This window comes from Mustelus asterias, chromosome 4, assembly GCF_964213995.1.
Source record: "Mustelus asterias chromosome 4, sMusAst1.hap1.1, whole genome shotgun sequence".
Classification (NCBI taxonomy): domain Eukaryota; kingdom Metazoa; phylum Chordata; class Chondrichthyes; order Carcharhiniformes; family Triakidae; genus Mustelus; species Mustelus asterias.
In genome coordinates, this window is record NC_135804.1 from 55,008,269 (window position 1) to 55,033,348 (window position 25,080).

Sequence of the window (25,080 nt, forward strand, 5' to 3'; positions counted from 1 at the left end):
ACCAATGACAAATGATCATACAATGAGTTATTGATCATTTGAGGAAGACATGCGTAATAAGGTTGCCTGTCTAACCAATGTTTGCTGAAGTGGGTCTGAATTAATAAAGATGAATCTGTTAGATACTGCTGCAAGCACGGGGCATTTTGGAATGGTGTGCTTTCCTATATTCTTCAGATGCATTCATTCATTTTTCCACTTTTATTAGGCCTGCACTCCAGCAATGTAAACAAATTATTTGTTTGCTGAAATGATCATAATTGTGCAATCCTTTTCACGATTTAATAGTTCAAATGTATTCTCATTTCAATGATTGTAACTGTGTCATGAATCATGATTACTTGTTTAATTTGCATTATCATCACAAGGCTCTGCCCCTTCTTCCTATCATTTATATATATAAAAAAACAATGATCTAACTATCAATGAACACATTCGAGATGGGAAGGTAGGCTGTTGACCGGGCAGTTGGAGGCAGAGGATTATGTGATTAAACCTCCAGGAATGTGACTAAGCAGAGTGAGCAAACCTCAGATAATGCTACAACACAATGGAATCAATCTTGGCTTAAACGGTAGTGTAAATCAGGCAATGTCAGCTTGTTTTTAAAGGAAAACAGAACAAGTGTTTCCCGGATACTCAAGCCCGCATTATTGTCCGTTTAACATTATTGTCAATAGTCAACATGACTTCCAATGGTTTCAGAAAGGATAACACCATGGGCAATATGAGGTTGTCAGAAGAACAATTTGCTTTTGCAATGGTGTGAACAGAGAAATTATTCTAAATTGGGAAGGCAGAAGAAACAAATAAACTGCTCACATCTTTAACACTAACCAAAAATTCATTGACGAGCAAAATAAAATTATGATGAAAATTACTGGGAATTGGAGGTTTTAGGGAAGAAAGAACAATTTTTTAATTATTTGTATCTTTTCCATAAAATCCTTACAGTTCAGAAGGCGGCTAAATTTGGCTAATCGAGTTTACATAAACTTTCTGAAAAAACATCTTACCCAGGCCCATGCCCCCCTCCCCCCACCTTATCACCATAATCCCGCGCATTTACCATGGCCAATCCCCCTAACCTAGACATCCTGGGATACTAAGGGGGAATTTAGCATGGCTAATCCACCTAACCCCACATCTTTGTACTGTGGGAGGAAACCTGAGCACCCGGAGCAAACCCACGCAGCCTGGGGAGAAAGTGCAAACTCCACACAGTCACCCGAGATCGGAATTGAACTCAGATCCCTGGTGCTGTGAGGCAGCAGTGCTAACCACTGTGCCACCGTGGCTCACTTCCAAAAAAGGTAGGTAAATGTTACGCCTACGAAACAGCATCAGTAAGATATGGGATATTTTGATCACAAATGCTAGAAGAATGAATAGAATCACGGATTCTTCCTGTGATTCTTCTATGAACAACATTATCAAACACAATTCAGCACTGAGCCACATAAAGAGATGGATGCAAAGTAATCGAGAAGAGCCTTCAATGTGGAGGCAGCCTCTCAACAACTTTTAAAACATCTGTAAATGCAATTGGTTCCTGCAGTAGGATTAAGTTTGCGGGTGTGTGTGTGCCTACATGTGTGTGTGTCTGCATGTGTGCATGTGCCTGCATATATGCGTGTTTGTTCACAGTTCCATATTACGTGTGTGTGTGTGTGTGTGTGTGTGTGTGTGTGTGTGTGTCTCCACACCTACAGACCCACCTGGAACACCTCCAACCCCCAGCCCAGCCGTCTGCTGGGTGTCCACCTCCAGAGAGTTAAACTACCTGCTGCTGCTTCAGGAAAAAGAGGCCAGATTGAAGTACTGGAGTAAGACGACTCTTAACAAGTCTAATCATCAATACCCACCTCACAGAGGTAGCTGGCCCTGCTTGCCTAAACCCACCTCCTCTAAAATGGAGAGTGCTGGGAACGGCATTGGGACATTGGCACACCAGCCAGGACTATTCCATTCAGGCCAAGTCTGCCTTTGTCATCATCTTTAGTGGGCTCTGGGCATTCATCTCGAGGCTGCTCCAAGCTGAGCCCCAACATTTTAATCATTTATGTGTTCTCAAAAATCAACGTTTTGAGATGGTATTGAAGGAAAAATGATCAGCTTACTGCTCTGACATTTTGAATTTAAGTGATCATCATCTTCCTTCTCCGTGATCCTGACCGAATTCAATAGAGAACAAATGTTCCTCTTCGCCTCAGGCCCAAGTCCCTAAAACAATAGAGCCTGAGTTGGCAAGCTTTATTGTGTAGTGCGCTCTGATATCTGCTCACCACAGCACAGAGTGCTGAATGAATTGGGTCATCAGATCTTACTCAGCATTCTGAACCTATTCACTCAGCGTTCACATGGTAACAGGTCACCTGATCGTTCAGAATCGGGCCTGGACGGTGAATGGGGATCAGTCACACTCCGCTGCCCTCAGTACTTACAGCTTTCTCTTCAGCCCGATACTGTTGTGGTTTGATTGGAGCTGGCTGAGCAGGAACTGAATCAGCTGTTAACAGAGATCAGAGGCAGGTGTTAGCGCAGTGAGTCAGCATATCATTACAGGGCAGGTCACTCACCAACAGCAGGTCATTTTCCCGATCTCGTGTTAATCATTGAGGCAAGAGTGATGTCAATTGTACAGATTCAGCCTCGAACCACACAAGCTCAATCATTACCGGCAGCCCCTCATCTCCCAACCACACAACCCTGTTCTCAAATTAATTCTTCTCTTCCCCCTCAAAATACACACCCATGTCTCAACTACCCCCCTCAATCACCTCTCTCCCCCCAACTATACATCTACCTCCACCCCCCAAACAATCCCTCAATCACCTCTCTCCCCAACTATACATCTACCTCATCCCTCAAATAATCTCTCAATTGCCTCTATCCTCAAGCACAAACGCAGTCCTCCCACAAGTCCCTCTGGACAGGGATTATTTGAGTTTAAATGGCAGGAAACTATGAGGCTTTTCCAAAGTCACAGTGAAGGTTGAGGTTGTGGACAAGTCTCGTAGGGAGGGAAGGATTCACCTATTTCTGTATGGAAGCCGCTAGCTCCTTTTTAATCCTTTCTCTGATAGCTGAGAGCTGTAGGTTAGATGACAAGGGTGTCACCAGCCCAGTGTGTCAGCCTGATCTTTAATTAAGCACCGAGAATGTGCAGAGGAGGACAGGATTTTCTCATTGCTAATGGGTGAGTTGTTGGGGCACAAATATGGAATGTTAAAAAACTTGATAACACTGAATGTTTTCAGTCACTTGTGCAATTTTCAGGCTGCACAAAAAGAACTAGAGGTCATAGAGTCAGAGGTTTACAGCATGGAAACAGGCCCTTCGGCCCAACTTGTCCATGCCACCCTTTTTTTAAAAACCCCTAACCTAATCCCAATTGCCCGCATTTGGCACATATCCCTCTATACCCATCGTACCCATGTAACTGTCTAAATGTTTTTTAAAAGATAAAATTGTACCTGCCTCTACTACTACCTCTGGCAGCTTGTTCCAGACACTCACCACCTCTCTGTGAAAACATTGCCCCTCTGGACCCTTTTGTATCTCTCCCCTCTCACCTTAAACCTATGCCCTCTAGTTTTAGACTCCCCTACCTTTGGGAAAAGATATTAACTCTCTACCTTGTCTATGCCCCTCATTATTTTATAGACCTCTATAAGGTCACCCCTCAGCCTCCTACGCTCCAGAGAAAAAAGTCCCAGTCTATTCAGCCTCTCCTTATAACTCAACCCATCAAGTCCCAGTAGCATCCTAGTAAATCTTTTCTGCACTCTTTCTAGTTTAATAATATCCGTTCTATAAGGTGACCAGAATTGTACATAGTATTCCAAGTGTGGCCTTACCAATGTCTTGTACAACTTCAACAAGACGTCCCAACTCCTATATTCAATGTTCTGACCGATGAAACCAAGCATGTTGAATGCCTTCTCCACCACTCTGTCCACCTGTGACTCCACTTTCAAGGAGCTATGAACATGTACCCCTAGATCTCTTTGTTCTGTAACTCTCTCCAACGCCCTACCATTAACTGAGTAAGTCCTGCCCTGGTTCAATCTACCAAAATGCATCACCTCGCATTTGTCTAAATTAAACCCCATCTGCCATTTGTCAGCCCACTGGCCCAATTGATCAAGATCCCGTTGCAATTGGAGATAACGTTCTTCACTGTCCACTGTGCCACCAATCTTGGTGTCATCTGCAAACTTACTAACCATGCCTCCTATATTCTCATCCAAATCATTAATACTGTTTGCTCCAAAGAGACAGAGGAAAGGAAGTTAAAGGAAAGGACAGCTGGGGTAGTGTGTGTTGTTCTGGTCGCCACACTACAGGGAGGATGTGATTGCACAGAGTGCAGAGGAGATTCACCAGGATGTTGCCTGAGATAGAGCATTTCAGCCAAGAAGAGAGGCTGGGTAAGCTTGGGTTGTTTTCCTTAGAGCAGAAAAGGCTCAGGGTGACCTGATTAAGGTGTACAAAATTATAAAGGACATAGATTGGAAGAATATTTTCCTCTTAGTAGAGGGGGCCAATAACCAGGGGGCATAGATTTGAGGTAAGGAGCAGGAGATTTAGAGGGGATTTGAGGTAAACCTTTTTCACTCAGAGGATGGTGGGAATCTGGAACTCACTGCCTGAAAGGGTGGTAGAAGCGGGAACACTCAAAACATTTAAGAAACATTTAAATGAGCACTTGAAACGCCATAGCATACAAGGCTGTGGGCCAAGGATTGGAAAATGGGAGTGTAATAGATAAGTGCTTGGTGGCTAGCACAGACACAATGGCCAAAGGGCCTCTTTTTGTGCTGTAAAACTCAATTGTCGGAATTTTATCGGCCCGCCTGCCACGGGAATGGGAGCGGGCGAGGGGCAGACCATGGAAAGGTCCATCGACCTTGGGTGGGATTTTAAGGTCTCAGGATAAGCGAGGCCATAAAATCCCACCCTAAGACAATGATTACTTTTCTGTATCTCCCAGTGTCTGGTTTTGGAGATAAGTTTCCAAGGACATGGGAGCAGGTGTCCCACAAATTCTCCCAGTCCTATATAACGGAGGGCAAATGAGACCAAAAATCAAGAGCTCTTTCTGGAAGGGGTCAGCAGAGACTGGACCTGAACAGAGACACTTACCTTGTTAATCACCTTCTGCTGCTGGGTATGTTTCTGTCGAAGAGATACAACCTCTCGCCATAGAACCTCATTCTGACTGAAGAAAAACAGAGTGTTAAACAGGTGCCAATGGCAAAGGCATTCAAAAGGAAACCCTGAATAAGGTCCCTCACAGCATGTACTATCAGCTATTGTGTAACAATATAAATAGCATGACAACTAATACACTAAGTGTTTATTGGCGTCCAATCCAAGCCTGTACTGGGCTGCAGTTCATTGCCAAACTGTCCCACTTCTTTTTTGGGAGCAATTGGGAGGAAGTGAATTTTGAGCTCATCGAGCATGTTCCTGGTTTTACACTCATTGTCACACCAGGCTCTCCCAAACGGATTTGTTGCAAGGGGTAGCTCTCATTACAATGTCCACGTTTTATGTTATTCATTCGTGGACATGGGCGACGCTGGTTGGGCCAGCAGCTATTACCCATCATTAATTGCCCTTGAACAGAGTGACTTGCTCGGCCATTTCAGAGGGCAGTTGAGACGGCAGATTTCCTTCCCTAAAGGACATTAGTGAACCATATTGGCTTTTCTGACGATTGACAATGGTTTCATGGTCATCAGTAGATTCTTAATTCCAGATTTTCTTTATTGAATTCAAATTCCACCATCTGCCATGGCGGGATTCGAACCCAGGTCCCCGGAACATTAGCTGAGTTTCTTGATTAATAGTCGAGCAATAAAAACCACTTGGCCATCGCCTCCCCGTATAGAACTTTATATGTATAGAACTTTAATTCTGATCTCAAAGGAGGAATCTCTGTGACCTCTGACACATCTATTTTCTAATCGTTACTTTTATTGGCTTCTTAATTTAGCGTCAAATTTTGTTTGATTGATGGCATGGAATCACATTCACTTGGGAGTGGATTACAATTTCCCAGAACATTCTACGTCAGTACATGATGACAGGAAGGTTCAAACCAAAGACCCAAAGTTACAGGCCGGGATTTTCCAGCCCCGACGTAGTGGGACCGGCCCAGCCCAAAGTCTATCAACTTTTGACGGGACTGGGAAATCCCAGTAGTGGATGGGGCTGGAAAATCCCGCCCAAAGCTCCCATCCACTCCTCCAATGGTTGGATTCAACCAGATTTTATTCAATTCTGCGACCATCTGTCTGAACTCAGGCCAAGTCCAAAGCCCTGCAGACGGATACTGACTGTTTCATGTCCTTCAGACGGCAGTCCATGCTCTCCTGGTGACCTCGCATCAGCTGCATGTCATAGAGCAGCTTGCTGACATCTTCCTGACGCACTTTCGTCTCTTCACTTTTCACAACTGACACCTAGGGATACAGGAAATGGAGATGGAGTTGAGGAGGTTATATTGAACCGAGGATTGGCAGACATTCAAAGCACAAGAGCTGACTGCAACCATTAGACAAAGAACATCCCAACTTGGGACAATGCTGATCAATTTATGCTCTTCATTTCAAACGCCCGAAAAACCTTTCATCTTTTCTCTCCAAATTCTATCATTTTTAAATAAGCTAAATTTTCCTCAGGATTGTACAAATTGTAATCTGTGCATGTTAAATACGGGAGTCTTCATTATGTTTGTTCTTTTCCTCACCTTACACCATACCTTGCTCAGAGTGCTACATCTCACATAACACTTTCCCCAGAGTGCTACATCTCACATAACACTTTCCCCAGAGTGCTACATCTCACACACATTCCCCAGAGTGCTACATCTCACACACTTTCCCCAGAGTGTGACATCTCACACACTTTCCCCAGAGTGTGACATCTCACACACTTTCCCCAGAGTGCTACATCTCACACACATTCCCCAGAGCGCTACATCTCACACACATTCCCCAGAGCGCTACATCTCACACACATTCCCCAGAGTGCTACATCTCACACACTTTCCCCAGAGCGCTACATCTCACACACTTTCCCCAGAGCGCTACATCTCACACACTTTCCCCAGAGTACATCATCTCACACACATTCCCCAGAGTGCTACATCTCACACACTTTCCCCAGAGCGCTACATCTCACGCACATTCCCCAGAGTGCTACTGATGCACCATCAATTTACGAGGACTCCAGCGAGTGAGTGAAATACAACAGGCTTTTAATAGCAAAGAACTGGAACACACCCTTGTAGTCAGCCTGGCCCAGACTGAGGCAGAGGGGAGGAACCGTCACCTCTATACCTCGACCAGGTGGAAAGGGAGGAGTCTCAGGTGGAAAGGGAGGGGTCTCGGGCTAGGTGCAGCAGGGGTGTGTCCAGGCATACAACATGTAGTTACAGTGGGTCACCACATTCACCCCCTCTTTAAAAAAGAGTCCGGCGGGGGTGAGATGGGTGGAACAATATATACAAAGGCACGAAATATATACAAAAGTCACGGCTGAAGTAAGACGTCGACCCCTCACAGGTTCAGCCTGTCGGGCGGTTTGATCCGTCGCTGCGACCGCTGTAGTACCAGTTGTGGTGTTGTTTCAGGTGGCAGGGTGAAACCGCTCGAGTCCGCCGTCGTCCCTTCTGGTCGGGTACTGTGCAGTGACTCTGGGGGCTCAGGCGAGTTGCATACAGGGGACAAAGAAGTAAGCGGACCTGGTGCTACCTGAACAACAGAGGGGTCTAGGGATGTGGGGTCTAGGGATGTGGGATGGGGGGTCATAGTGGGCTCCGGGGCACCCGCAGGTGCCAGGTCCTGGATAGAGACCGTGTCCTCCCGCCCATCGGGGTACGCCACATAGGCATATTGGGGGTTGGCGTGGAGGAGCTGGACCCTTTCGACCAGGGGGTCCGACTTATGGGCCCGGACATGCCTCCGGAGCAGAACGGGGCCTGGGTACGTCAGCCACGACGGTAGTGCGATTCCCGAGGAGGACTTCCTAGGGAAAGCAAACATCCGCTCATGAGGGGTAGTATTGGTAGCCGTACACAGGAGTGACCTAATTGAGTGCAGTGCATCAGGGAGGACCTCTTGCCAGCGGGTGACTGGAAGACCTTTAGACCGTAGCGCTAGTAAAACAGCCTTCCAGACTGTCGCGTTCTCCCTTTCTCCCTGTCCGTTTCCCCTGGGGTTGTAGCTGGTAGTCCTACTCGAGGCTATGCCTTTAGAGAGCAGGTACTGACGCAGCTCATCACTCATGAAGGAGGATCCCCGGTCGCTATGGATGTAGCGAGGGAAACCGAACACGGTGAAGAGGCTGTGCAGGGCCCTGCGACCGTGGCTGAAGTCATATCCGGGCAGGGAATGGCGAAAGAGAATTGGGAATACTCATCTATAACGTTGAGTAAATAGATGTTGTGGTCAGAAGAAGGAAGGGGCCCTTTGAAATCAATACTGAGGCGTTCAAAGGTGCGGGTGGCTTTGATGAGGTGTGCCCTGTCCGGCCGATAGAAGTGCGGCTTACACTCCGCGCAGACCGGGCAATGTCCGGTTATAGACCGGACGTCCTCAACAGAATAGGGCAGGTTACGGGCATTAATAAAATGGTAGAGTCTGGTGACTCCCGGGTGACAGAGGTCATTGTGGAGAGTCTGTAGTTGGTTCACTTGTGCGCTGGCACATGTTCCGCGAGACAGAGCGTCCGGAGGCTCATTGAGCTTCCCGGGCCGGTATAAGATATCATAATTGTAGGTGGAGAGCTCAATCCTCCACCTCAGTATCTTATCATTCTTAATCTTGCCCCTCTGCGTGTTGTTGAACATAAAAGCCACCGAACGTTGGTCCGTGAGCAAAGTGAACCGTCGGCCAGCTAAGTAATGGCGCCAGTGTTGCACTGCTTCGACGATGGCCTGAGCCTCCTTCTCGACAGAGGAGTGTCGAATTTCCGAGCCTTGGAGGGTTCGTGAAAAGAAGGCCACGGGTGTGCCCGCCTGGTTAAGGGTGGTGGCCAGGGCGAAGTCAGACGCAGAACTCTCCACCTGGAAGGGGATTGACTCATCCACAGCGTGCATCGTGGCCTTCGCGATGTCCGCTTTGATGCAGTCGAAGGCCAAGCGGGCCTCTCCCGACAGGGGAAAAAGGGTGGATTTGATAAGCGGACGGGCCTTATCCGTGTAATTAGGGACCCACTGGGCGTAGTATGAGAAGAAGCCCAGGCATCTCCTCAGTGCTTTGAGATTGGTGGGAAGGGGAAGTTCCAGGAGGGGACGCATGCGGTCAGGATCGGGGCGATGACCCCGTTTTCCACTGCATACCCCAGGATGGCGAGGCGGTGAGTGCGGAAGACACACTTCTCCTTATTGTAGGTCAGGTTAAGGAGAGCGGCCGTGTGGAGGAACTTGTGGAGGTTGGCGTCGTGGTCCTGCTGATCATGGCCGCAGATGGTGACGTTATCCAGGTACGGGAAGGTGGCCCACAGCCCGTTCTGGTCTACCATTCGGTCCATCTCACGCTGGAAAACCGAGACTCCGTTGGTGACGCCGAAGGGGACCCTAAGGAAGTGATAGAGGCGACCATCCGCCTCGAAAGCAGTATATTGGCGGTCCTCTGGGCGGATGGGGAGCTGGTGGTAAGCCGATTTAAGGTCAATAGTGGAGAACACCCGGTATTGCGCAATCTGATTGACCATGTCAGATATGCGCGGAAGGGGGATACGCGTCCAGCTGCGTGTACCGATTGATGGTCTGACTGTAATCGATGACCATACGGTGTTTCTCCCCAGTTTTGACCACCAACACTTCTGCTCTCCAGGGGCTAGTACTAGCCTCAATGATCCCTTCCTTCAGGAGCCGCTGGACCTCGGACCTAATGAAGGTCCTGTCCCCCGCACTGTACCGTCTGCTCTTGGTGGCAATAGGCTTACATTTGGGGGTGAGGTGTTTGAATAGTGAGGGAGGGGTGACTTGAAGGGTTGAGAGGCTGCAAGTGGTGCGTGGTGGGCAGTCTAAGAACTCTGGTTTGCAGACGGAGAGTGGGAGAAGAGGCCCGTTGTACTGCAACGTGACACTCCTGAGATGGGTCAAGAAATTGAGCCCCAGGAGTACAGGAGCGCAGAGGTGTGGCAGCACCAGGAGCTTGAAATTTTCATACTCGGTACCCCGAACCGTAAGGGTCACCACACAGTAGCCGAGGACATCCACCGAGCGGGACTTTGAGGCCAAGGAAATTGTTTGTTTAACTGGCCTCACGGAAAGGGCATAGTGGCTCACCGTATCGGGGTGGATGAAACTCTCCGTACTCCCGCAGTCGAACAAACAATTTCCCACGTGGCCATTTACCTGGATGTCCATCATGGACCTGGCGAGTTGATGCGGACGGGATTGATCTAGCTGGATCCTGGAGAGTGGTCGGCCGCAGTTGCCGGCGTCCAAAATGGCGGCCCCCTTGTCTCACACGCGGCCGATGGCGTCCAAAATGGCGGCTCCCTTGTCTCACACACGGCCAATGGCGTCCAAAATGGCGGCTCCCTTGACTCACACGCGGCCAATAGCGTCCGAAATGGCGGCTCCCTCGGGTCGCACGCGGCACTGTTGGGCTTCGAGGACGACTTTGCCCTGCAGACCTTGGCGTAGTGGCCCTTCTTCCCATACCCAGAGCAGAACACCTTCCCAGTCGGGCAGCGTTGTCAGGGGTGCTTCCCCAGGCCGTAAAAATAACACTTTGGACCTGCAACAGCCGCAGCAGTCGAGTCGTTGGTGGGGCGCGGTGTGGCGTAAGTCTGCGGCCCTCCTAGATACTGGGGTGGCAGCGGCCGTGATGCCCACGATGCAACCACGTGGTCGGGTGAGTAAGCCTCGAGGTTACGGGAAGCCACCTCTAAAGATTCTGCGAGCGCCACTGTTTTCGGTAGGTCCAGCCCTCCCTGCTCCGGCAGTCGCTGCCGAATGTAGTTGGATGCGATGCCCGTAACATAGGCATCGCGGATTAAGTCCTCCGTGTACTGCGCGGTGGATACAGCCTTGCAATTACAGGCCCTGCCGAGTACCCGTAGTTCGCGGAGAATTGGGCACTCGATTCTCCGGCCGTTATCTTCGAGAAGCCAGAAGGTGTCTGGCGTAGACTTCGTTCGTCTGTTTACTATACTGGCTCTTTAGGAGCTCTAGCGCGTCCCTGTACGTCTCTGCGTCGCGGATGGTGGAACATACCACGTCGCTTACCCGGGCGTGGAGCACGTGCAGCTTGTCTGTTTCAGACTGGACGACAGCGGAGGCTTCGAGGAAGGCTTCAAAGCACTTCAGCCAGTGATCGAAGCTGTTGGCAGCTCCCACAGCTTGAGGATCCAGGTCTAACTTGTCGGGCTTCAAAATTTGTTCCATTTACGAGGACTCCAGCGAGTGAGTGAAATATAACAGGCTTTTAATCGCAAAGAACTGGAACACACCCTTGGAGTCAGCCTGGCCCAGACTGAGGCAGAGGGGAGGGACTGTCACCTTTACACCTCAATCAGGTGGAAAGGGAGGAGTCTCGGGTCAAACGCAGCAGGGGTGTGTCCAGACATACAACATGTAGTTACAGTGGGTCACCACAGCTACATCCCACACACCTTCCCCAGAGCGCCACTGCTCACACACCTTCCCCAGAGTGCTACATCCCACACACCTTCCCCAGAGTGCGACATCTCGCACACTTTTCCCAGAGCGCCCCAGCTCCCACACATTCCCCAGAGTGCTACATCTCATAGGCTTTCCCCGGAGTGCGACATCTCCCACACTTTCCCCAGAGCGCTACATCTCACACTCTTTCCCCAGCGTCCTACATCTCACAAACTTTCCCCAGAGTGCTACATCTCACCCACTTTCCCCAGAGTGCGACATCTCACACAACACTTTCCCAAAGGTGCCACATCTCACACACTTTCCCCAGAGTGCTACATCTCACACACTTAACCAGAACGATACATCTCACAGACGTTCCGCAGAGTGCCACATCTCCCACACTTTCCCCAGAGCGTAACATCTCACACTTTTTCCCCAGCGTCCGACATCTCACAAACCTTCCCCAGAGTGCTACATCTCACCCACTTTCCCCAGAGTGCGACATCTCACACAACACTTTCCCAAAGGTGCCACATCTCACACACTTTCCCCAGAGTGCTACATCTCACACACTTTCCCCAGAGTGCCACATCTCACACACTTTCCCCAGAGTGCTACATCTCACACACTTTCTCGAGAGAGCGACATCTCACACTTTACCCAGAGCGCGACATCTCACACATTTTCCCCAGAGTGCCACATCTCACACACTTTCTCGAGAGAGCGACATCTCACACTTTACCCAGAGCGCGACATCTCACACACATTCCCCAGAGTGCTACATCTCACACACTTTCCCCAGAGTGTTACATCTCACACACTTTCCCCAGAGCGCTTCATCTCACACACTTCCCCCAGAGTGTTACATCTCACACACTTTCCCCAGAGTGCTCCATCTCACACTCTTTCCCCCAAGTGCGACATCTCACACACTTTCCCCAGAGCGCTACATCTTACACAACACTTTCCCCAGAGCAATACATCTCACACACTATTCCCAGAGCGCTACGTCTCACACACTTTCCCCAGAGCGCTACATCTCGCACACTTTCCCCAGAGCGCTACATCTCACACACTTTTTCCAGAGCGCTACATCTCACACACATTTTCCAGAGTACATCATCTCACACAACACTGTCCACAGAGCGCTGCATCTCACACACATTCCCCAGAGGGCTGCATCGCGCACACTTTCCCGAGTGCTACATCTCACACACTTTCCCGCGAGTGCGGTATCTCGCGCACTTTACAGAGTGAAACATCTCACACTGTTTCCCCTGAGCGCTGCATCTCACACACGTTCCCCAGAGTGCAACATCTCACACACGTTCCCCAGAGCGCTGCATCTCACACTCTTTCCCCAGAGTGATACTTCTCCCGCACACTCCCCGAGTGCTTTTTCTCACACACTTGCCCCAGTACGCTACATCTCACACAACACTTTCCCCAACAGTGCCACATCTCACACATTTTCCCCAGAATGCTACATCTCACACATTTTCACCAGAGTGCGACATCTCACACACTTTCCCCAGAGTGCGACGTCTCACACACTTTCCCCAGAGTGCCACATCTCACACATTTTCCCCAGAGTGCCACATCTCACACATTTTCCCCAGAGTGCTACATCTCACACATTTTCCCCAGAGTGCTACATCTCACACACTGTCCCCAGAGTGTCAAATCTCATACACTTTCCCCGGGGTGCGGCATCTCACACACTTTCCCCAGAGTGCAACATCTCACACACTTTCCCCAGAGTGCTACATCTCACACACTTTCCCCAGAGTGCAACATCTCACACACTTTCCCCAGAATGATACATCACACACACTTTCCCCAGAGTGCAACATCTCACACACTTTCCCCAGAGTGCTACATCTCACACTCTTTCCCCAGAGTGCTACATCTCACACACTTTCCAGAGTGCGACATCTCACACATTTTCCCCAGAGTGCCACATCTCACACACTTTCCCCAGAGTGCAACATCTCACACACTTTCCCCAGAGTGCCACATCTCACACACTTTCCCCAGAGTGCTACATCTCACACACTTTCTCGAGAGAGCGACATCTCACACTTTACCCAGAGCGCGACATCTCACACACTTTCCCCAGAGTGCTACATCTCACATACTTTCTCGAGAGAGCGACATCTCACACTTTACCCAGAGCGCGACATCCCACACCTTTTCCCCAGAGTGCTACATCTCACACACTTTCCCCAGAGCGCTACATCTTACACAACACTTTCCCCAGAGCAATACATCTCACACACTATCCCCAGAGCGCTACATCTCACACACTTTCCCCAGAGCGTTACATCTCGCACACTTTCCTCAGAGCGCTACATCTCACACACTTTTTCCAGAGCGCTACATCTCACACACATTTCCCAGAGTACATCATCTCACACAACACTTTCCCCAGAGCGCTGCATCTCGCACACTTTCCCGAGTGCTACATCTCACACACCTTCCCCAGAGTGCGGTATCTCACGCACTTTCCAGAGTGAAACATCTCACACTGTTTCCCCTGAGCGCTGCATCTCACACACGTTCCCCAGAGTGCAACATCTCACACACGTTCCCCAGAGTGCTACATCACACACTCTTTCCCCAGAGTGATACATCTCCCGCACACTCCCCGAGTGCTTTTTCTCACACTCTTGCCCCAGTACGCTACATCTCACACAACACTTTCCCCAACAGTGCCACATCTCACACATTTTCCCCAGAATGCTACATCTCACACATTTTCACCAGAGTGCGACATCTCACACACTTTCCCCAGAGTGCGACATCTCACACACTTTCCCCAGAGTGCGACATCTCACACACTTTCCCCAGAGTGCCACATCTCACACATTTTCCCCAGAGTGCTACATCTCACACACTGTCCCCAGAGTGTTAAATCTCACACACTTTCCCGGGGTGCGGCATCTCACACACTTTCTCGAGAGAGCGACATCTCACACACTTTACCCAGAGCTCGACATCTCACACACTTTCCCCAGAGCAGTACATCTCACACACTTTCCCCAGAGTGCTACATCTCACACAATTTCGAAGAGTGCTACATCTCACACACTGTCCCCAGAGTGCTACATCTCACACACTGTCCCCAGAGTGCTACATCTCACGCACATTCCCCAGAGTGCTACATCTCACACACTTTCCCCAGAGTGCTACATCTCACACACTTTCCCCAGTGTGTTACATCTCGCACACATTTCCCAGAGTACATCATCTAACACAACACTTTCCACAGAGTGCTCATCTCACACACTTTCCCGAGTGCTACATCTCACACTTTTTCCAGAGTGCGACACCTCACCCACTTTCCTCAGAGTGCTACATCTCACACTATTTCCCCAGACTGTTACATGTCACACACTTTCCCCAGAGCGCTACATCTCACACACGTTCCCCAGAGTGCTACGTCTCACACACTTTCCAGAGTGCAACATCTCACACACGTTCCACAGAGTGCTACATCTCACACACTTTCCAGAGTGCTACATCTCACACACTTTCCCCAGGGTGCTACATCTCACAAACTTTCCCCAGAGCGCTACATCTCACACACTTTCCCCAGAGCGCTACATCTCACACACTTTCCCCAGAGTGCTACATCTCACACACTTTCTCCAGAGTGCTACATCTCACACACATTTCCTAGAGTACATCATCTCACACAACACTTTCCCCAGAACGCAACATCTCAAACTTTCCCCAGAGTGCGACATCTCACACACTTTCCCCAGAGTGCGACATCTCACACACTTTCCCCAGAGCGCGACATCTCACACACTTTCCCCAGAGTGCGACATCTTACACACTTTCCCCAGAGTGCAACATCTCACACACTTTCCCCAGGGTGCGACATCTCACACACTTTCTCCAGAGTGCGACATCTCACACACTTTCCCCAGAGTGCGACATCTCACACATTTTCCCCAGAGTGCAACATCTCACACACTTTCCCCAGAATGCTACATCTCACACACTTTCCCCAGAGTGCTACATCTCACACACTTTCCCCAGAATGCTACATCTCACACACCTTCCCCAGAGTGCTACATCTCAAACACTTTCCCCAGAGTGTTACATCTCACACACTTTCCCCAGAGGGCTACATCTCACAAAACACTTTCCCCAGAGCAATACATCTCACACACTTTCCCCAGAGCGCAACATCTCGCACACTTTCCCAGAGCGCTACTTCTCACACACTTTCCCCAGAGCGCTATATCTCACACACATTCCCCAGAGTACATAATCTCACACAGCACTTTCCACAGAGCGCTGCATCTCACACTCTTTCCCCAGAATGCTACATCTCACACACTTTCCCCAGTGTGCTGCATCTCACACACTTTCCCCAGAGTCCTGCATCTCACACACTTTCCCGAGTGCTACATCTCACAATCTTTCCCCAGAGTGCTACGTCTCACACTCTTTCCAGAGTGCGACACCTCACCCACTTTCCCCAGAGTGCGACATCTCACACACTTTCCCCTGAGCGCTGCATCTCACACTCGTTTCCTTCGAGTGCTACATCTCACACACTTTCCAGAGTGCAACATCTCACACTCTTTCCAGAGTGCGACACCTCACCCACTTTCCCCAGAGTGCGACATCTCACACACTTTCCCCAGAGTGCTGCATCCCACACACTTTCCCCAGAGTGCTACATCTCACACACTTTCCCCAGAGTGCTGCATCTCACACACTTTCCCCAGAGTGCTACATCTCACACACTTTTCCCAGAATGCTGCATCTCACACACTTTCCCCAGAGTGCTACATCTCACACAACACTTGACCCAGAGCGCTACATCTCACACAGATTCCCCAGAGTGCGACATCTCACACACTTTCCCCAGAATGCTACATCTCACACACTTTCCCCAGAGTGCTGCATCTCACACACTTTCCCCAGAGTGCTACATCTCACACAGCACTTGACCCAGAGTGCTACATCTCACGCACATTCCCCAGAGTGCTACATCTCACACAACACTTGACCCAGAGCGCTACATCTCACACAACACATTCCCCAGGGTGCTACATCTCACGCACATTCCCCAGAGCGCGACATCTCACACACTTTCCCCAGAGTGCAACATCTCACACACATTTCCCAGAGTACATCATCTCACACAACACTTTCCCCAGAGCGCTACATCACACACACCTTCCCCAGAGTACTACATCTTACACACTTTCCCCAGAGCGCTGCATCTCACACAACACTTTCCCCAGAGTGCTACATCTCACGCACATTCCCCAGAGTGCGACATCACACAAACTATCCCCAGAGTGCTACATCTCACACACTTTCCCCAGAGCGCTACATCTCACATACTTTTCCCAGAGTGCTGCATCTCACACAACACTTTCTCCAGAGCGCTACATCTCACAAACGTTCCCCAGAGTGCGACCTCTCACACTTTGCCCAGAGTGCTGCACCTCACACTCTTTCCAGAGTGCGACATCTCACACAACATTTTCCCCAGAGCGCAACATCTCAAACCCTTTCCCCAGAGCGCTACATCTCAAACTTTCCCCAGAGTGATATATCTCACACAGTTCCCCCAGAGCGCTACATCACACACACTTTCCCCAGAGTACTACATCTTACACACTTACCCCAGAGCGCTGCATCTCACACAACACTTTCCCCAGAATGCTACATCTCAAACACTTTCCCCAGAGTGCAACATCTCACACACATTCCCCAGAGTGCTACATCACACATACTTTCCCCAGAGTGCTACATCCCACGCACATTCCCCATAGTGCGAAATCTCACACATTTTCCCCAGAGCGCTACATCTCACTCACTTTTCCCAGAGTGCTACATCACACATACTTTCCCCAGAGTGCTACATCTCAGACGCTTTCCCCAGAGCGCTACATCTCACACACTTTGCCCAGAGCGCTACATCTCACACACTTCCCCGAGTGCTACATCTCACAATCTTTCCCCAGAGTGCTACGTCTCACACTCTTTCCAGAGTGCGACACCTCACCCACTTTCCTCTGAGCGCTGCATCTCACACTCGTTCCTTAGAGTGCTACATCTCACACACATTCCCCAGGGTGCTACATCTCACACCTTTCCCCAGAGCGCTACATCTCACACACTGTCCCCAGAGCGCAACATCACACACTCTTTCCCCAGAGTGATACTTCTCACGCACACTCCCCGAGTGCTTTTTCTCACACACTTGCCCCAGTACGCTATATCTCATACTCTTTCCCCAACAGTGCTACATCTCACACAACACTTTCCCCAGAGTTACGTCACACCCACTTTCCCCAGAGTGCTACATCTCACACACTTTCCCCAGAGTGCTACATCTCACACACATTTCCCAGAGTACATCATCTCACACAACACTTTCCCCAGAATGCTACATCACACACACATTCCCCAGAGTGCAACTTCTCACTCTCTTTCCCCAGAGTGCTACATCTCACACACTTTCCCCAGAGTGCTACATCTCACACACTTTTCCCAGAGTGTTACATCTCACACACTTTCCCCAGAGTGCTACATCTCACACACTTTCCCCAGATTGCTACATCTCACACACTTTCCCCAGACTGCTACATCTCACACACTTTCCCCAGAGTGCTACATCTCACACACTTTCCCCAGAGTGCTACATCTCACACACTTTCCCCAGAGTGCTACATCTCACACACATTCCCCAGAGTGCGACATCACACACTCTTTCCCCAGAGTGATACTTCTCACACTCTTTTCCCTGAGCGCTACATATCACGCACATTCCCCAACATTGCTACATCTCACAAACTTTCCCCAGAGTGCTATATCTCACACAACACTTTCCGCAGAGGGCTACACCTCACGCACATTCCCCATAGTGCTACATCTCACACACTTTCCCCAGAGTGCAGCATCTCACACACTTTCCCCAGAGTGCTACATCACACACACTTTCACCAGAGTTCTACATCTCACACACATTCCCCAGAGTGCTACATCTCACACACATTCCCCAGAGTGCTACATCTCACACACCTTCTCCCGAGTGCAACATCTCACACACATTTCCCAGAGTACATAATCTCACACAACACTTTCCCCAAAGCGTGACATCACACACACTTTCCCCAGGGTGCTACAGCTCACACCACACTTTCCCCAGAATGCTACATCACACACACATTCCCCAGAGTGCTACATCTCACACACCTTCCCCAGAGTGCTACATCTCACACACTTTCCCCAGAGTGCTACATCTCACACACTTTCCCCAGAGTGCTACATCTCACACACTTTCCCCAGAGTGCTACATCTCACACACTTTCCCCAGAGTGCTACATCTCACACACTTTCCCCAGAGTGCTACATCTCACACACTTTCCCCCGAGTGCTACATCTCACACACGTTCCCCAGAGTGCAACTTCTCACTCTCTTTTCCCTGAGTGCTACATCTCACACACTTTCCCCAGTGTGCAAAATCCTACACACATTTACCAGAGTACATCATCTCACACAACGCTTTCCCCAGAGCGCTACATCTCACACACTTTCCCCAGAGCGCTACATCTCACACAACGCTTTCCCCAGAGTGTACTTCTCACACAACACTTTCCCCAGAGCGCTACATCTCACACACATTCCCCAGAGTGGTACATCTCACACAACACTTTCTCCAGAGTGCTACATCTCACACACTTTCCCCAGAGTACATCATCTCACACAACACTTTCCCCAGAGTGCTACATCTCACACACGTTCCCCAGAGTGCTACATCTCACACACTTTCACCAGAGTGCTACATCTCACACACTTTCCCCAGAGTGCTATATCTCACACACTTTCCCCAGAGTGCTACATCTCACACAACACTTGACCCAGAGCGCTACATCTCACACAGTTTCCCCAGAGTGCGACATCTCACACACTTTCCCCAGAATGCTGCATCGCACACACTTTCCCCAGAATACTGCATCTCACACAACACTTTCCCCAGAGTGGTACATCTCACACAACACATTCCCCAGAATGCGACATCTCACACAACACTTTCCCCAGAGCGCTACATCTCACACACTTTCCCCAGAGTGCTACATCTCACACACTTTCCCCAGAGCGCTACATCTCACACACTTACCCGAGAGTGCAACATCTCACACACATGTCCCAGAGTACATTATCTCTCACAACACTTTCCCCAGAGCGCTACGTCTCACACACTTTCCCCAGAGTGCTACATCTCACACACTTTCCCCAGAGTGCTACATCTCACACACTTTCCCCAGAGTGCTACATCTCACACACTTTCCCCAGAGCGCTACATCTCACACACTTTCCCCAGAGTGCTACATCTCACACAACACGTTCCCCAGAGTGCTACATCTCACACACTTTCCCCAGAGCGCTACATCTCACACACCTTCCCCAGAGTGCTGCATCTCACACACTTTTTCCAGTGTGCTACATCACACACAACCCTTTCCCCAGAATGCTACATCTCAAACACTTTGCACAGAGTGCTACATCTCACACACTTTCCCCAGAGTGTTGCATCTCACACACTTTCCCCAGAGTGCTGCATCTCACACACCTCCCCCGGTGTGCTACATCTCACACAACACTTTCCCCAGAATGCTACGTCTGAAAAACTTTTCCCAGATTGCTATATCTCACACAACACTTTCTCCAGAGTGCTACATCTCATGCACATTCTCCAGAGTGCGACATCTCACACACTTTCCCCACAGTGCAAAATCCTACACACATTTCCCATAGTACATCATCTCACACACTTTCCCCAGAGCGCTACATCTCACACACTTTCCCCAGAGCGCTCCATCTCACACACTTTCCCCAGAGTGCTACATCCCACACACGTTCCCCAGAGTGCTATATCTCACACACTTTCCCCAGAGCGCTACAGATCACACACTTTCCCCAGAGTGCTACATCTCACACACTTTCCCCAGAGCGCTACATCTCACACACTTTCCCCAGAGTGCTACATCTCACACACTTACCCGAGAGTGTAACATCTCACACACATTTCCCAGAGTACATCATCTCACACAACACTTTCCCCAGAATGCTACATCTCACACACAATTCCCCGAGTGCAACTTCCCACTCTCTCTTCCCTGAGCGCTACATCTCACACACTTTCCCCAGTGTGCTCCATCTCACACACTTTCCCCAGAGTGCAAAATCCTACACACATTTACCAGAGTACATCATCTCACACAACACATTCCCCAGAGCGATACATCTCACATGCTTTCCCCACAGTGCAACATCTCACAACTTTCCCCAGAGTGCTGCATCTCACACACTTTCCCCAGAGTGCTACATCTCACACAACGCTTTCCCCAGAGTGGTACATCTAACACAACACTTTCCCCAGAGCGCTACATCTCACACACTTTCCCCAGAGTGCTACATCTCACACACTTTCTCCAGAGTGCTACATCTCACACACATTCCCCAGAGTACATCATCTCACACAACACTTTCCCCAGAGTGCTACATCTCACACACGTTCCCCAGAGTGCTACATCTCACACACTTTCCCCAGAGTGCAAAATCCAACACACATTTCCCAGAGTACATCATCTCACACAATATCCCGAGTGCTACATCACGCACACTTTCCCCAGAGTGCTACATCTCACACACTTTCCCCAGAGTGCTACTTCTCGCACACTTTCCGCAGAGTGCAACATCTCACACACTTTCCCCAGAGTGCTACATCTCACACACGTTCCCCAGAGTGCTCCATCTCACACACATTCCCCAGAGTGCTACATCTCACACACTTTCCCCAGAGTGCTGCATCTCACACACTTTCCCCAGAATGCTACATCTCACACACATTCCCCAGAGTGTACATCTCACAAACTTTCTCCCGAGTGCAACATCTCACACACATTTCCCAGAGGACATCATCTCACACAACACTTTCCCCAGAGCGCTACATCTCACACACTTTCCCCAGAGCGCTACATCTCACACACTATCCTCAGAGCGCTACATCTCACACACTTTCCCCAGAACGCTACATCTCACACATTATCCCCAGAGTGCTGCATCTCACACACCTCCCCCGGTGTGCTACATCTCACACAACACTTTCCCCAGAATGCTACGTCTGAAACACTTTTCCCAGATTGCTATATCTCACACAACACTTTCTCCAGAGTGCTACATCTCATGCACATTCTCCAGAGTGCGACATCTCACACACTTTCCCCAGAGTGCAAAATCCTACACACATTTCCCATAGTACATCATCTCACACAACATTTTCCCGAGAGCGCTACATGACACACAATATCCCCAGAGCGCTACATCTCACACACTTTCCCCAGACCGCTACATCTCACACTTTCCCCAGACCGCTACATCTCACACTTTCCCCAGAATGCTATATCTCACACACTTACCCGAGAGTGTAACATCTCACACACATTTCCCAGAGTACATCATCTCACACAGTTTCCCCAGAGTGCAAAATCCTACACACATTTCCCAGAGTACATCATCTCACACAACACTTTCCCCAGAGCGCTACATCCCACACACATTCCCCAGAGTGCTACATCTCACACACATTCCCCAGAGTGCTACATCTCACACACTTTCCCCAGAGTGCAAAATCCTACACACATTTCCCAGAGTACATCATCTCACACAACATTATCCCCAGATTGCTACATCACGCACACTTTCCCCAGAGTGCTACATCTCACACACTTTCCCCAGAGCGCTCCATCTCACACACATTCCCCAGAGTGCGACAGCTCACACACTTTCCCCAGAGTGCTACTTCTCACACTCTTTTCCCTGAGTGCCACATATCACGCACATTCCCCAACATTGCGACATCTCACAAACTTTCCCCAGAGTGCTATATCTCACACACTTTCCCCGGTGTGCTACATCTCACACACTTACCCCAGAATGCTACGTCTGAAACACTTTTCCCAGATTGCTATATCTCACACAACACTTTCTCCAGAGTGCTACATCTCATGCACATTCTCCAGAGTGCGACATCTCACACACTTTCCCCAGAGTGCAAAATCCTACACACATTTCCCATAGTATATCATCTCACACAACATTTTCCCCAGAGTGCTACATGACACACACTTTCCCCAGAGTGCGAAATCCTACACACATTTCCCATAATATATCATCTCACACAACATTTTCCCGAGAGCGCTACATCTCACACACTTTCCCCAGAGCGCTACATCTCACACACTTTCCCCAGAGTGCTACATCTCACACACGTTCCCCAGAGTGCTACATCTCACACACTTTCCCCAGAGCGCTCCATCTCACACACTTTCCCCAGAGTGCTACATCCCACACACGTTCCCCAGAGTGCTATATCTCACACACTTTCCCCAGAGCGCTACAGATCACACACTTTCCCCAGAGTGCTACATCTCACACACTTTCCCCAGAGCGCTACATCTCACACACTTTCCCCAGAGTGCTACATCTCACACACTTACCCGAGAGTGTAACATCTCACACACATTTCCCAGAGTACATCATCTCACACAACACTTTCCCCAGAATGCTACATCTCACACACAATTCCCCGAGTGCAACTTCCCACTCTCTCTTCCCTGAGCGCTACATCTCACACACTTTCCCCAGTGTGCTCCATCTCACACACTTTCCCCAGAGTGCAAAATCCTACACACATTTACCAGAGTACATCATCTCACACAACACATTCCCCAGAGCGATACATCTCACATGCTTTCCCCACAGTGCAACATCTCACAACTTTCCCCAGAGTGCTGCATCTCACACACTTTCCCCAGAGTGCTACATCTCACACAACGCTTTCCCCAGAGTGGTACATCTAACACAACACTTTCCCCAGAGCGCTACATCTCACACACTTTCCCCAGAGTGCTACATCTCACACACTTTCTCCAGAGTGCTACATCTCACACACATTCCCCAGAGTACATCATCTCACACAACACTTTCCCCAGAGTGCTACATCTCACACACGTTCCCCAGAGTGCTACATCTCACACACTTTCCCCAGAGTGCAAAATCCAACACACATTTCCCAGAGTACATCATCTCACACAATATCCCGAGTGCTACATCACGCACACTTTCCCCAGAGTGCTACATCTCACACACTTTCCCCAGAGTGCTACTTCTCGCACACTTTCCGCAGAGTGCAACATCTCACACACTTTCCCCAGAGTGCTACATCTCACACACGTTCCCCAGAGTGCTCCATCTCACACACATTCCCCAGAGTGCTACATCTCACACACTTTCCCCAGAGTGCTGCATCTCACACACTTTCCCCAGAATGCTACATCTCACACACATTCCCCAGAGTGTACATCTCACAAACTTTCTCCCGAGTGCAACATCTCACACACATTTCCCAGAGGACATCATCTCACACAACACTTTCCCCAGAGCGCTACATCTCACACACTTTCCCCAGAGCGCTACATCTCACACACTATCCTCAGAGCGCTACATCTCACACACTTTCCCCAGAACGCTACATCTCACACATTATCCCCAGAGTGCTGCATCTCACACACCTCCCCCGGTGTGCTACATCTCACACAACACTTTCCCCAGAATGCTACGTCTGAAACACTTTTCCCAGATTGCTATATCTCACACAACACTTTCTCCAGAGTGCTACATCTCATGCACATTCTCCAGAGTGCGACATCTCACACACTTTCCCCAGAGTGCAAAATCCTACACACATTTCCCATAGTACATCATCTCACACAACATTTTCCCGAGAGCGCTACATGACACACAATATCCCCAGAGCGCTACATCTCACACACTTTCCCCAGACCGCTACATCTCACACTTTCCCCAGACCGCTACATCTCACACTTTCCCCAGAATGCTATATCTCACACACTTACCCGAGAGTGTAACATCTCACACACATTTCCCAGAGTACATCATCTCACACAGTTTCCCCAGAGTGCAAAATCCTACACACATTTCCCAGAGTACATCATCTCACACAACACTTTCCCCAGAGCGCTACATCCCACACACATTCCCCAGAGTGCTACATCTCACACACATTCCCCAGAGTGCTACATCTCACACACTTTCCCCAGAGTGCAAAATCCTACACACATTTCCCAGAGTACATCATCTCACACAACATTATCCCCAGATTGCTACATCACGCACACTTTCCCCAGAGTGCTACATCTCACACACTTTCCCCAGAGCGCTCCATCTCACACACATTCCCCAGAGTGCGACAGCTCACACACTTTCCCCAGAGTGCTACTTCTCACACTCTTTTCCCTGAGTGCCACATATCACGCACATTCCCCAACATTGCGACATCTCACAAACTTTCCCCAGAGTGCTATATCTCACACACTTTCCCCGG

At 49.5% G+C, this 25,080-nt stretch overlaps 1 protein-coding gene across 1 annotated transcript in view; it reads right to left on the reverse strand.

Annotated features, from left to right (window-relative positions):
- hsf4 (heat shock transcription factor 4) overlaps nt 1–25,080 on the reverse strand; it is a 152,269-nt gene that overhangs the window by 52,890 nt on the left and 74,299 nt on the right. The window contains exons 3-5 of the mRNA XM_078211052.1: nt 6,349–6,473; nt 5,149–5,224; nt 2,445–2,509 (exon numbers count right to left, since the gene is read on the reverse strand). Of these exons, the coding sequence (XP_078067178.1) occupies nt 2,445–2,509; nt 5,149–5,224; nt 6,349–6,473 (266 nt within the window). The remainder of the gene's footprint in view (nt 1–2,444; nt 2,510–5,148; nt 5,225–6,348; nt 6,474–25,080) is intronic.